The 13,698-nt window shown below is 39.9% G+C and overlaps 1 protein-coding gene across 1 annotated transcript; it reads left to right on the top strand.

Moving 5' to 3' along the window:
• On the top strand, positions 501-10,463 carry LOC110395001 (epidermal retinol dehydrogenase 2-like). Its single transcript, XM_021389077.1, has 7 exons — positions 501-540; positions 1,634-2,003; positions 5,245-5,376; positions 6,741-6,840; positions 8,481-8,625; positions 9,593-9,715; positions 10,220-10,463. Exons 2-7 carry the CDS (start codon positions 1,674-1,676, stop codon positions 10,311-10,313), a joined length of 924 nt encoding a protein of 307 aa, XP_021244752.1. The 5' UTR covers positions 501-540; positions 1,634-1,673; the 3' UTR covers positions 10,314-10,463.

Genomic DNA, 13,698 nt, shown 5'->3' with positions numbered 1-13,698 from the left:
AGCTGGATAACATCTGTGTGAAAAACTGAGGAGCCACACCTCTCATTTAAAAGTGTGAAGCAATGATAGGCAGCTGGTTTTATTGTTTCATAGGGAGACATTTATGATTAGAGTCTCCCTTTTTATTCCCACTCCAGCAAACAGGCAATCTGGAGATCAGTCATTTGTGTTACCAAAGAAGCAGCATTTCATTTCAGGCCTACAACCAATCCACAGCAGAGGGAGGAAAGGCAGCACATAGAGAGGAATCTCCAAACTCTTGGCCAGGGCTGTCCTCAAGCCCTGAGCAAGATGCTATGACTCAGAGCCATCCACGGCATTTTGGGCCAGGAAGGCTGTGTGACAGCGTGCTTGTGTATCATTAGGATAGGATGAGAGATATTCATCCTCACCCCTAGCACCAAGCCAGCCTGTCCTGGGCTCATCCGTCCCCACCTGACGCAACAAGCCAAAACCAGGAAGGCAGGCAGGGCTGGGCTGGGCCATGGGCTTCCGGCCACAGCAGGCAGGAGGTGCAGGCAGGGCAGCTGGGCAGCAACGGTGAGCACGGGGCATGGGGATGGGGCCTGACAAGCAGAGGGGTGGGGGGTACATGGGGGTACACCCCAGCAAGCAGGGCCACTCTGGGGTGGCGGAGGGCAGGTGGGATGCTGGCAAAGGGTCTAGGGATGAGCCTTGTTGTTCCAATTGGAAATATAGTGTGCCATCTGAGACAGCTGTCCTGTTAATAAGTTGGAGCCTCGGCACTGCTGATGCAGTAGTGTCTGTCATTCGGGAGCCCATGGGTTGTGGGAGGTGGCATGGTGTGTGCCTGATCGGCTGGGGAAAGGCCCGACCTATCCACTCTTCCTAATCCTGGATGATTCCTAGCGGTGACTCTCTGGGGAGGCAAAGGGACAACTTTTGGCAACTATTTTTCTTTTCATTGTTTTGAGGAATACTTGTGCAAATACAAAAGTCAGCATGGATCTTTGACTCTTCTTGCCTGTTTGACAGCGTGCAACCAATATGTTTCAATAACTTAAACATTACCATTGAAAGGATGTGTAAGCTACTGAATGCTGTGCAGGAAAAGGTCTGGTCAAAATGTGAAACAAAATACAAAGATTCTAACCTGTAGGATCATGCTTTTCAGTATGTTGGTCATTCGTTCATGAATAAAAATATGCTATGACATTTGGAAAATATATACTGCATGGATACATTCTTATTGCCTGATTTCTGAAACGGAAAATCTCATTTTGTGCTAAAGAGCAAAATTATACTTTCTAAGGCTGGTATCATCCCAGTGTTTTCAGTCCTTCCTTTCTTCAGTTAAATCAACTTACTATGAAAAGGAACTATTCTATAGCTGTTGCCACAGCATACATGTATAAAATGTATGTTAATAAGCCTAAAAAATCTGACATGATACTGAGGACTCCGAAATGAAGCATCAGGAGTGTAGGATCTAGCAGGTGATACCTGCTTTAATCCAACAAAGAAGCTGCCAGCTTTCACAAAACAAGTCTTTAGTTATATTTTGTATTTGTGCAAAAGAACAATGTAAATGAAATAGCTGTTTGAAAGTCAGTCTCTTTTCCTAGGCAACATCTCGGTGCTTTTAAGTGCTAATGTGATGTTGTATTTCTAGGTTTTTAAAACAGAAGAGCAGTCTTCGTGCCTGAAAAATCATGTTCAGCTTCAGAAGCATCCTGAAGACTCTGAAGTTCCTGACAATATCCATTTTTTTACTCTTCAAAAGTTTCATCCAACTCATATTTCCTCCATGCAAAAGATCTTTTGCTGGAGAAATAGTGCTTATTACTGGAGCTGCAAATGGGATTGGAAGGCAGATTGCCCTAAGTTTTGCTCCTTTAGAAGCAACATTGGTTCTCTGGGACATTGATGAAGAAGGTAACAAAGAAACAAGCAGATTAGCCAGAAAAAATGGAGCTAAACAAGTGTTTGCCTACTACTGTGACTGCAGCAATAGGGAAGAGGTCTATGAACAGGCAGACAAGGTAAGTTACAGCTTCTGGTTTCTGATTTTCCTTCTTGCTTGTGATTTTCTGCCTTTTTTAGACCTGGAATTTTAGAAATTATGCATTCAGTAAAGGGAAGTAATCCTGTAGGGTGATGACTGTTCTCTTATTGACAAGTAACTTCTAGATGGAGCTTAAACTATTTTTGTGGTAAAGCGGGTTTAATCTGTTTTGTTGAGACTTACACATTTCCAGTACTCCTTGTGAGGCAGCAACTTCTTTTGTGTTAGTAGTGTGGTATATGGCAGAGATTAACCCTATGAATTAATTTGCTAGGCTTATAAATTTTGGTAAGATATCAAGAAATAAAAACAAAAAAGCAATGGAACATTGTAAGGGGGGGAGGTCCCTTTGTAGCAAACTACAAGCGCCTTACCCCATTCACCCTCTTCTATCTCCTCCCCTGAGCAGCACAGGGGAAGAGGGAATGGGGGCTGTGGTCAGTCCCTAACACTTTGTCTCTGCCGTTCCTTCATGGTCACTCCCTTCCCCTGCCCCTGTATGTATCTGGAAATGCAGTTCTCATGCTCAAGGTATTCTTTTATTTGTACTTGTTAGCAGCACTTGGGGGCACAGCCAGCCAGCTTTACATGGAAAAATAATTTCTGTTGGAGCTGTTGGTGGTAGAGGTTAAGAACCACAAGTAGTTTCATAATACTACTTGCACAGTGTGATCAAGGATGTATCTATCATAATAACACATCTTCAGAGATGAGCACATTCTGGCCTGTGCTGACCCACAGTACTCAAGGAAGAAGATCTTGGCCAATTATTTTAGTACAGGTCATGTAATCCTCACAGTGTATGTCTCTGATTATTACTCCTACCATTGCAGGCCATAAAAAGAATTCCAATTATTCCAACATTCTTAATATCAAGATCTTAATATGCTATCATCTCCCAGCAAGTTGCAGGATCAGTCGAGAAACTTATGATCAGCACTTCAAATGTGATACTTGATCCTTATTCAAAATGATGCTACAAATCAAACTGCCATTCTTCCAGAATGCAATTCTTTCAAGAAAAAAAAAAAAAAAACACTTAAGAATTTACCAAGATAAAATATCTTTTAAAAAATAACATTTTAAATTGGCTTTAATTCCCTGTTCCCATAAATGCTGACTGCTTCCTGGAAAGGCATGCATCAGAATGATCAGTTTAAGACTGTGTAAGTAATATCTGTGTTGGAATTTTCCATTGATGGTTTATATTTTGAAATAATAAGCAATCTTTGTTCTCAGTTTAACAGAGACTCAAAATGTCTTGTGCACTTAGATAATTCTCAGCCTCTAGACACATTAACCAGATCAGCCACAGGGCTCACCCTGCAGAACTTGCTGTGCCCGTATTAGCAGCAAGAACTCTGATGTGCACAGACTGACCTGCAAGTAGAAACTCAAAGAGCTCTTTCATATTCATGAATTGGTGTTAAGGTGTTAAATTATTGTTAATTCTACCAACATCTTTTCAGGTATTTTCATGAATTGAAAGTCACATCAGGGCCAGAATTTTATTTTATTTAAGATCTTTTCAGTCAGGAGCATCCTCTACCATTGGAAATACATGTAACTTTTTATTAGTAATGTGAAAAGTCTTGAGCTTGGACACAGGAGATAAACCAATAGCAGAGAAGTTACATTATTTGGTTTTGTTTGACATATTCACTGCAGAATAGCTTAGATATGTTCCCATAATGGAGGCTTTATTTCTAGCAAGAAAATCAGAGTACTGAAAGAAGAGGTCTTAGAATAAATGATGAAGAAAATAGTAGCAGATTTTTAGAATCAGAAGTGTCCACCTGGGAACTCTGAGGGAAATCTGAAATACATTTCATGAGCTACAAATACATAGGTGATGTATTGCTTATGACCGGTTTCAAACTCAAGAACAAAAAGTAGCAAATATGCCAATTTTAAGTGAGAGGACACCAAGCAACTACAAACCTGCCATACAGAAAATTGATAGAAATGATAATGCTAATTAAAAAAAAAAATAAGAATAGACACCTGAATGAATACATAGTGAAGAATAATCAGCTTGAGCTTTTGCAAGGGGAAGTCAGTCTTCCCACAGTTTTGGGAGAAGAGGGTAAAATGCACCAGCGAAGCCAGAACTGGTAAACTGCTGCTGTCAGTGAAGCTATTTGTCATGTGAATAAAAGAAGATCCTCATATGGATCAACATAGTGGTTAAAATACACGAAGAGGCAGAAGGCATGAATATAATCCACAAAGGAAAATGTGGGCATTCCTGTCATATTCAGCAGCGTCCAGATTTGTGCTCACTTGTGCAGACATCTGTCACAAGGAGGAAGCCTGATGCAGCTGGAGGAGCATCAAAACAGTCTTCAGTGAACACTAACGCTCCTTGAAAGAGCCGAACCAGGATCAGATGTTGGGGCACGAGATGCAAGCACCCATTTCCAAATTGCCAAATGGCAGCAAATCTGTAATTTTTATGTTTTTGTAATCCTTCTATAATTTTGACATACCAAATAACCATTTGCCCCTAGTGTAGAAGCCTCTGCTGTGAGCCTGATTCTTAACACTGTAAGTAAATCTCAGCCATGTGCTTTGATATAAGTCCAAATCACGGAGGAGAATCTCTGTCTAACAAACCCAAATTAAGTTAATTATTTTAGGTTTCTCTCCAAGAGGTGTTATCTATTTCATAGTACATGCATCTGTACTCGGGGCATTGGCATCCTCAAAGGATTCACACTGAAATCTCTCCTGTTCAGTACAGATGATTTGGAAAATGGGTTGAACAGGTTTGACTCAGGAATACATATTCTCACAATACTAGAAATAGAAACAAGAAATATTCAGGTTGCAATGTTAAAGTATACTCACAGTGCACAATTAAACATTCGTTCCTGCAGGCTCCTGTGGAAACCAGGAGTATTTTGGAGTTCAGAAAGCAATTAGAATTAGAATTTTGGGGGGCTCAGGAGGATCTTAAGCTGCAGAATGTAAAAGCTGTGGAGTGCACTGGAGGAGACCTTAGTGTCCTCATCCTTTCTTACTGCTTTCCCCCATGAGACAAGGGCTGCGAGCCTACACGGACGTTTGATCTGGCACACTAAAACAGTTCTTATGTACCTACATTTCCAGTACAGATATAAATAATTGTAACTGTCACTAAACTTTCATAAATGAAGCACAGAATGCAAGGATAGTTTCTAATGCTTTCTGTTCATCTTTTTTTTTTCTTCTTTCAGGTTAGAAGAGAAGTTGGGGATGTTACTATTCTAATCAATAATGCTGGCATAATGCATGTCAAAAAGTTTCTTGACATTCCAGACGCCGATTTTGAAAAAATCTTGAAAGTCAACTTCCTGTCTCAAGCCTGGGTAATGTATATTTTTCTTTCCTGAGTGCCTGAAAGGCACAGTCAAGTATTTCAGTCAAATCGGAACACCCAGTTTGGAAAGGGTGTTCCTTGAGTGGGGAATGTTCATTTTTTTAATCACCCTGTATGTTGGACACACATCACATTGACAGTTTGCCCCACAATGTCCCAGTGATATTCACAAAAACATGCCTGGGCAATATGCTAAACACAAAGTCTTTGTGCACCTGTACTGTGAAACATGCTCTTTCTGTCACAGCTGTGGCTGAAGCCACTGCTGACTCTATGGCTGCTAGCTTTTCAACTCCTGATGCTTGCAGGCATAAGAGAGCATTGTCTAATAGATTAATGGCATTCAGGGAGACATAGTCATGTTGCTTGTGTTGTTGTCAGACTTCAGGTTGTGCTTTCATTCTTAGTCAGTGTCTTCTTAACATATATAGAAAACTAATCTAAATAGTACATATTATCCTTGCTTGGTTTTCTTTCCTCTGAGGGAATTCGCTGCTATCTGGGATCTCAGTTCTCCCTTAGGAGGTTTCTCGGTGAGGGAGTGTTACCCTCTCCCCTCTGTAGTTGTAGTTCATGTGCCTGCGTGGGCAGCTTGCATCACAGAAGAACATAGTGATGCAAATCCCTCACTAAATAGCATTCCTCAGTGGAAAATCATTGCAGGCAAAATCCTCTAACCATTTTCCAGCCCACAGTGCATGATTTTCCCACATATCCAAGACAAAGGTGCTGGGGGAGATGTTCTTCTTGGCAGGTCTGAAGAGACACAGAGCGGGAGGACAGTGACCGTGGGCCCCACCACCAGAAAAGCGCATGCCAGGCACATATCTGGAGTGGAGTACACATTGCAGTACAGCTCAGCTGTTGAAAAAATTCTGTAACTACTCTTGTCTTTTTTCATCTCTTCCGTCTCATAAAACATTTGTGTCCTCCTAAGATAATTAGTACTAAGCATCGTGGCAATTTGAGGCCCAGAGTTGCCACAAAGTAGAGTTTTCGACAAGTAGGGCCTGTAGCCAGCTGAAGTCCCTATTGATGTGTTGACTTCTAGCTCCCTCTTGTGTACCAAATCTTTACTAATAGTCAGACTACAACTGTGAGGAACCAGCATGCAGAGAAAGCAAAAACTGCATTATTTTTAATAACACAATTTTAATGCTGGCAGATCTTCAGATGGGGACCCGTCATTCAAAGAAATGTTGCTTCTCCTTTATAAATTCTTACAGAGACTTCAGATTAATTTTGTTTCTTGTAGAATTATGTTCCAGAAAGTAAATCAGATTGTAAAATCTAATTTGGAATGCAATATTTTGACACATCTATCTGTAATGATATTTTTTATACATCTCTCAGACTTGCAAGGCCTTTCTTCCTGCCATGATTGCCTGCAATCATGGACACCTCGTTAGCATGGCCAGTGCAGCAGGACTCATGGGAGCCTACAAATTGTCAGGTTAGTGTCAACCATTGCTATTAAAAATTATGTCTTCATGCCAATACCTTTTCCTAAAGATCTCAGAAATGCTTGGCTTAAGCTATTTGTACTGACGTATTGACTGTCAGGAAGAGCATGCAGATGTGAAAGGTATATCTGCAGGCAGTGGTATATCAAAGAGGAAGATGGTGGTATGTTGCCCATATGGCACAGGGAGCTCACTGCTGATTTTACTAGCTAACTGCAGCCTGTCTTATCTCTGCAGAAGAAGCTTGTACACATGCAGTGGAAGGGAGCCCTGCCTACAGGTTGTCTAACAATTTCTCTTACCAGTTTTTCTGCAGACGGAAGACCAGAGTCCTGAGACATATGTGGGTTATACCTGGAACTATACACTTAGCTGGAAAACGTTTTTCAGGTTCAGAAGACACTTGGCAGAATTTTCAATAAAATTCTTTCAAATTAACTCTGTTTTAAGCTATGTAACAGCTCCATATTCTCAGCTGTTTCCTTCAGGAGAGCTGGCTGCTACATCCTGACTATTTCATCAGCATGCGTGTGCTGCCCAGACTCTCTCAAGCCTTTCTGACTGTAGCTCTGAGGCTGCTCATTGCTTGTGAGAATGTGAACTTCACATCAATACGTATATTTTGTTTCCTGTCTCAGTTGATAGTGTTTTTTTGGTAAATATTTGCCACCTATTATCACTAGGTCAGATTCTATGTTGGTAATAGGACACATCTAGTTTTTATCTTTTAACCATATGGCCTATGACCTAGGCCTATGACCTACCTATCCAAGTGTTATAACGTTCTACACAGTAGTTATGCATGTTTAGATTGTTTGTTTCCATCTTCTGTGGATAAGTTCTGAAGAAGAACAAACAGCCTCTGACGCCAGCTTTTGAACTTCTAGCTGAAGTGAATTTGATCTATTTTCACATACTTTTGAAAAAGCCCTTGGAAACTACATGTAGATATTATTTTATATTATATTAAAACAAAGTTCTTACAGCTGAAAAAATTGTTGAATAGTTTAGGATGGAGGAAATCTTTGGAGATCATTAGGTCCAAACCCCCTGATAAAATCAGGCCCAACGTAGGTCACGTTGCACAGGAGATTCCATGTGTTCATCAAGTAATAAAAATCAGACAGGTTTCGATCTTCCCAGGCAAACAAAATGGTATTGTAGTTGTAAGGCAATATCAGAAGGAGAAGTAATGGGTTGGAGCAGTGTTTATAAGTAAGGTATTTAGGTTATAGCACTAGAAATAGTCCTTACCAATGTGTAAGCTGTGACATCAAAGGGTGAAGACCATTCTGAAATAAAACAATGCCTGGCTTGCATATGAGTGTCTGGAAATGCATATCAAATATAAAGTAAGCCCATCTTATATCCCTCTACAGTTTACTGGAAAAGTCCTCTGGAAATATTAATCTTATCCTTAGACACATCTGTACCAATCATGATCCGTGCCATTGACATTAAGAGTTAGTATCACCAACATGCATAGCATCCTTAAAATACTTATTCAAATCTGCTAATTCATAACTAATTAGAATAAGAACGTAAACAGTATTACAAAACATTGAATTCAGTATATAATACTATGGTGGTTTTGAGATATTTTGTATGTTTCTTTGTTTCTTCATTTCAGATTATTCTTCTAGTAAATTTGCAATCATTGGAATGATGGAAGCCATAGATTCAGAACTGTATCATGCAGGAAAATACGGCATTAAAACCACAATCATTTGTCCTTATTTTGTGAATACTGAGTTAGCTAGAGGTATTCAAACCCAGTAAGTAAAACTTACATTATATGTTGTTTCATAATTAAAAAATCATCACTGGTCACTAGATATGCCATATGCAGTCTCTAGCTTTTATAAAGTTGATTTGTTTTTAGTTTAGTATTTGGCACACACGCAATTGTGTCTCTTCACAAAGAAATCCGAGGTTTGCATACAATTAATAGCTGACATGCATCAGAAACTGCTTGGTAACCTTGAAATCAGGGAATGGTTAGGGATATGTGGCAGTATTTTAGGCAAACTCGCTTTTCAGTAGAATGGACACTGCTGATGTTCTTTGCCCCATGTAATTTTGGTACTGTCATTACAATTATGGCTGCTAGGATACTTGTCACCTGTCATTAACAGTGCTCCAGTATTAGCAGGTTCTATACTTCTCTGAGAACAGCTGTGGTATTAGTGTCTATGTTGCTGTATTGTTCTAGTGACAGGATAGGCTGCAGTATCTGAGGCAGCCATTGCAGCAGTGAAGAGCAAGCAGTCTTGGTTTTACAGCGCTCTGTTCCTGCACCCACCACTCATCATCCTGTAGAGGCATGTACTATGCAGAGCTCCTGGCTAGAAACAGGCCCAGTCCTGTTTATTTAGATGCCAACCCAACGTATACAATAGGAAAGAAGGAGGTGTGCAGAGGGATGAAATCTTATGCACAGAACATCATAAACCACAGATGAGCTGGAAGTTTTCAATGCCACAGTCAGCATGGGCATTAACTTGAGTAGGGTCTGAGCCAGGCTTGCACAAAAGTTATTCATCAGTCATTAAAATTCGCAGCATCACCAAACTTTTTTCAATTTGTTTTGATCATAGAAGGAACAAGCAGCATTGGAGATGGCTTTCCAAGGCTATTTAAGGGGGAGGAGAGAAATTCTTACATTAAATGATTTCTATGTTAGAATACATCTCAAAAGTTAAATGTTACAATTCCATAATGCTTTATTTCTTGTTTCACTAGAAACTCAGTTTTAATTCCTGTTTACGAGCCAGAGTATGTAGCCAGAAGGATCGTGGATGCAATTCAAAAGGAAAAGATGTATCTGTTTATGCCTCCAGCTTTACGCTTTAGTGGTTTCAAAACGTAAGAACTTGTCTCCTGTCTTCTACCATTTCCTTCTTTCCTTTCCCATATGCCTGCAAAATCAGCAAGGAGGTTTAGTTAAAATCTTCCTTTACTTAGCGTCCCTGCAGTCAATCCAGCTGTATGTACTCAGTTATGAAGAAACAGTATTGATAGTTTTAAACAATTTAAGGGACTGGCATTCCTCTGACACCTTCTGTCTCTAATATACTTCTTAAGCTACAGTTTGGTATAGAAATCAAAAATTTCCATGGGATGGTATGCTTGGAGCACTGCCTGGACTAGAGCTGTCCACTTCCAGTAACCACCTCCACCAGTGCTGGGCTTTCCACAAAATTTCTTGATTTGTACTCATTTTCCCCATTTCTAAAATGGAATTACCAAATGCATTATTGCCAAACGTTAGGAGTAATGTGTCTGTGTTATGAATTTCTATTAGTACGGTACATTTTTGTTTCACTTTTTTTTTTTTAAGTGAAGCTAACTTTGTGTTTGTCTCATCAGTTTAATTCCTAGAAAAATAGTACTGCTCTTGCATTCTTACCTGGGGATCTACAACAGCTTGGACAAGGTCATCGGTCGGAAGAAGAAAGATTGAAACCATGGTATTTTCAAAATCTCAAGTGCCATCAAACTGGTTTCTTTAGTAAAATCAATTTTTAAGCATGTTCATTCTTTGACAGAAAAATTGCTTCTTGTATAGTACTTGACATCACTCAGCCTACAACATAATTCTAAATAATTGTATTTTAATCACTGATTCTCAGCCACAACTCTCTCTCTCATTTTGTGGCAGCATGTTGCCTGCATACTTATCTGAGCTCTCAAAAAAAGTCAGTAAAACCAGGCATAGATGCTTGACTTCATTTCTTACTCTTTTAATTCTCAGTTTATGATAATAATTTCAAAACATAGGACAAATACACTACTGTTCACGAATAAAGAAAAGCCATAAAAAAGTTAAACATCACTCACATTTTAGGAATCCTAGAAGACCTAAACAAGATTTAGTGAAAGACCCCTCCCTGGAAGCACTCAAGGCCAGGATGGATGGGGCTTTGAGCAACCTGGTCTAGAGGGAGGTGTCCCTGCTGGGGACCCACCTACAGGGGGTTCAGAACTAGATGATCTTAAAGGTCCCTTCCAACCCAAACCATTCTAAGATTCTGTAAGTATCATCACTTAAAGTAAAGAAACAAACCATACAGAATTGCTCTCGGTAGTCCCAGAGAGCTTTGTCTTACATTAAGAGACCAAGCAACTTTGCATGACCTATACTGCTTTCAGAGACTGAAACTTCAGTGAGACAACCTGTTTGTTAGCATGAAATCTGTGAATCGTAGGAGGAAAAAAAGTTTGGATAGAAGGAATACCTCATGACTGGCACAGTTATAGGCTGGCTCTTCAGCAAAATCTCTTCTTGCAACTGGAGGGAAGTCACATCCATCTCCTTCAGCTGCCTCTCGATGTAAACGAAGCCAGAACAAAACAGTCACAAGGGAAAAAAACATTTAAGGAGAAGAAGTTATAGAATTAGGTATGCCAGAGTGTGCTGGTTCTTAAGAGATAAAAATCAGTTCTCATGCACGCTTTCAGAAAATGCTAACAGAGTTTATATGATAGAAAATGAATTTCCAGCCCAAAAGAGGGAATCTCCAAAGCACAGTTATCGAACTCCACACGAAGGAACTGAAAACCGCCTTAATTAGTTATCTGCTGCCTTGGATTTGTCGCCATATCTGTACTTATCTAATCCCATGCTCAAGAGCTTCCTTTCAGCTGCAGATTTCTATTAAAGGACACCCTCTCGCTAAAACCCTGCTTTCTGAAATCCCAGTGTTTTCAAAGCACACGTCCATTCAATAAATCCTTGAAAACACCCTGTGGATATTTCCCCTATGAAAATTTTGTCTGAGAAGCAGAAAGCTATCTGAAATTTGGCTCTTTGGAAAACAAGATTCATTGATTTGTGTTTTGAAAAACTCTCTATCATTAAGATATACATCCTTTTCTTCTGACTAATGAGACGGGAACAAAGTCTAAATTGCTGCCCGCAAATAGTGATCTTACTTCCCTAGCTGAAAATAAGTATGTGAATATTGGGATTCCTTTAATCTGGATGAGTGTTGTAATGTTGTTCTCAGTCTATGACTTTATTTAAGTAACCAGATAAAATAGCATGATGTGTTACTTGTGAATTTATTGTGGGCCTGACTATGCTTAATATATAAATTCATTTCTTGTGCAGAGTGCATGAACAGGGTTTGCAAGGTGAGAGACACACAAATGAAAACCTTCTGTAAAATGAGGCTCCCATTTGAAGTAATGTTCTGTTAGGGACATTGAGATTTGGTGGACTGATGCTCATTAAAAATCTGGTATGTCAGGATTAAATACTTGCAACCAAAGAACACGTTGGACATGATGAGAATTAAGAAAAATGTACAGGAAACAATGCTTTATTTTCTAAGCTGTATTCCACCCACTCTGCACAGCCACCCTGCAGAGCTCTATCCTCCATGGCTGCACTCCGAGCCAAGAGCACTCTTTGGCTCCATTTCTCCTGGCTAATCAGCTTGGAATTTATAAAGCTTATGCTTTCTAAGTCCCACAGTGATTTGTTAGATCTTCTTATCGGCCTTAGAAATCAGTAACTCATTCTTTTCGGTGAAAATATTTCATGACATATTTGTACAGAAAAGAAATGTGATAGATGATGTCATACAACCATAAAACTGCGAGCCAAAATCTTTCTATTAGTGTTCAGAAGACGCAATGGGATGCTGTTCCGGGCTTTTAATTAAAAAATTATCAGTTTGTGTTTTGAAACACAGTGTCACGCTTGAGAAGCATCTCTGAGATACTGGCAGCTCCACGGAAATGTATGCCTTCCTCCTTTGGGGCTTTTGCCTAGTTCACTGTTCCTCCACACACAAAGAACATTGCCGGGGAAATTCTGTTGTTCCTGAAGGCGCAGATGGGACTGGAAGGTGGCTTATCTTGCTCTTTTTCTCCTTGGGGAACAATCCTCCTGAAACTGATGAAGGAGAAACCAACACATTACCCAGAGCAGCCACAGACTGAATCTACCTGTGTAGCTGTGTCAACAGAGAGATGATTTGTTATGTCGGATAAGATATGGCTTTTCTCTCTTATTTCATACCCCTCAGTGAAATATACTTTCTTAGAGCATATTTTGCGTATAGAGGAGGTGGTAGAATCACTTTTCTTATGAAGAACATTAGCCATGTTCCAGTTACAAACTTTTTGAGCAAAGTAAAATTTGAATAATTCTAGGTCGTTGTGCAGCATTAAAAATCCTTAAATAAACCTTAGTGGAAACCGCACACACAAATCTCTCAGCAATTCCTGTAATCTTTTGGACATTTTAGTGTCACTGAAACATCTGACACTGCCTGAGTATCTCGAACAGGGCTCAGCTGTCCTGGCCATACACTGCCTGCTGTCAGGAGTTTGCAGTCATTTCCAGAAATACATGATTTTGCCTTCTTAGAAAGATCTCAGGTGACACCATGTCCTCAGACAACATAATGCTGGACAGAAATGTTCTGTAAAAACGGCTAACTCGGTGATTATATCTATTTCCATTTAAGCTAAAAGGGTCCCCACAAAGTCTGATACATTCCCAAACTCCTGCTGATCCCCAGTTGACTTTTCCCATTACAATTCTGAGAAAAAGGGACCAAGGGATCCAGAAAAAGGAGAAATCTGTCTGAAGCTGGCTGCTGCCATCCTTAACACAGCTAAGTTAAAATTGTTGCTTTTGTTTGGAAGCAAGGACTCCTTCCTGGAAAAAGGCTACTTGGTGAGCCGCTCTATCATGTTAAGAGGCAGCCTTACTTTCTGCATTATCAGTAAGATTCCCTGACTGGACCCAAGGTGGGAGAAGTGCAGGGAGTTCTGTTGCAGTTTGTACACATTTTAATAAGTAGTAAAAGTCTATGAGTATATGGCACGTATTC

Source organism: Numida meleagris, chromosome 2 (genome assembly GCF_002078875.1).
Source record: "Numida meleagris isolate 19003 breed g44 Domestic line chromosome 2, NumMel1.0, whole genome shotgun sequence".
NCBI classification, from domain to species: domain Eukaryota; kingdom Metazoa; phylum Chordata; class Aves; order Galliformes; family Numididae; genus Numida; species Numida meleagris.
This window is presented reverse-complemented; position numbering and strand designations above follow the sequence as displayed.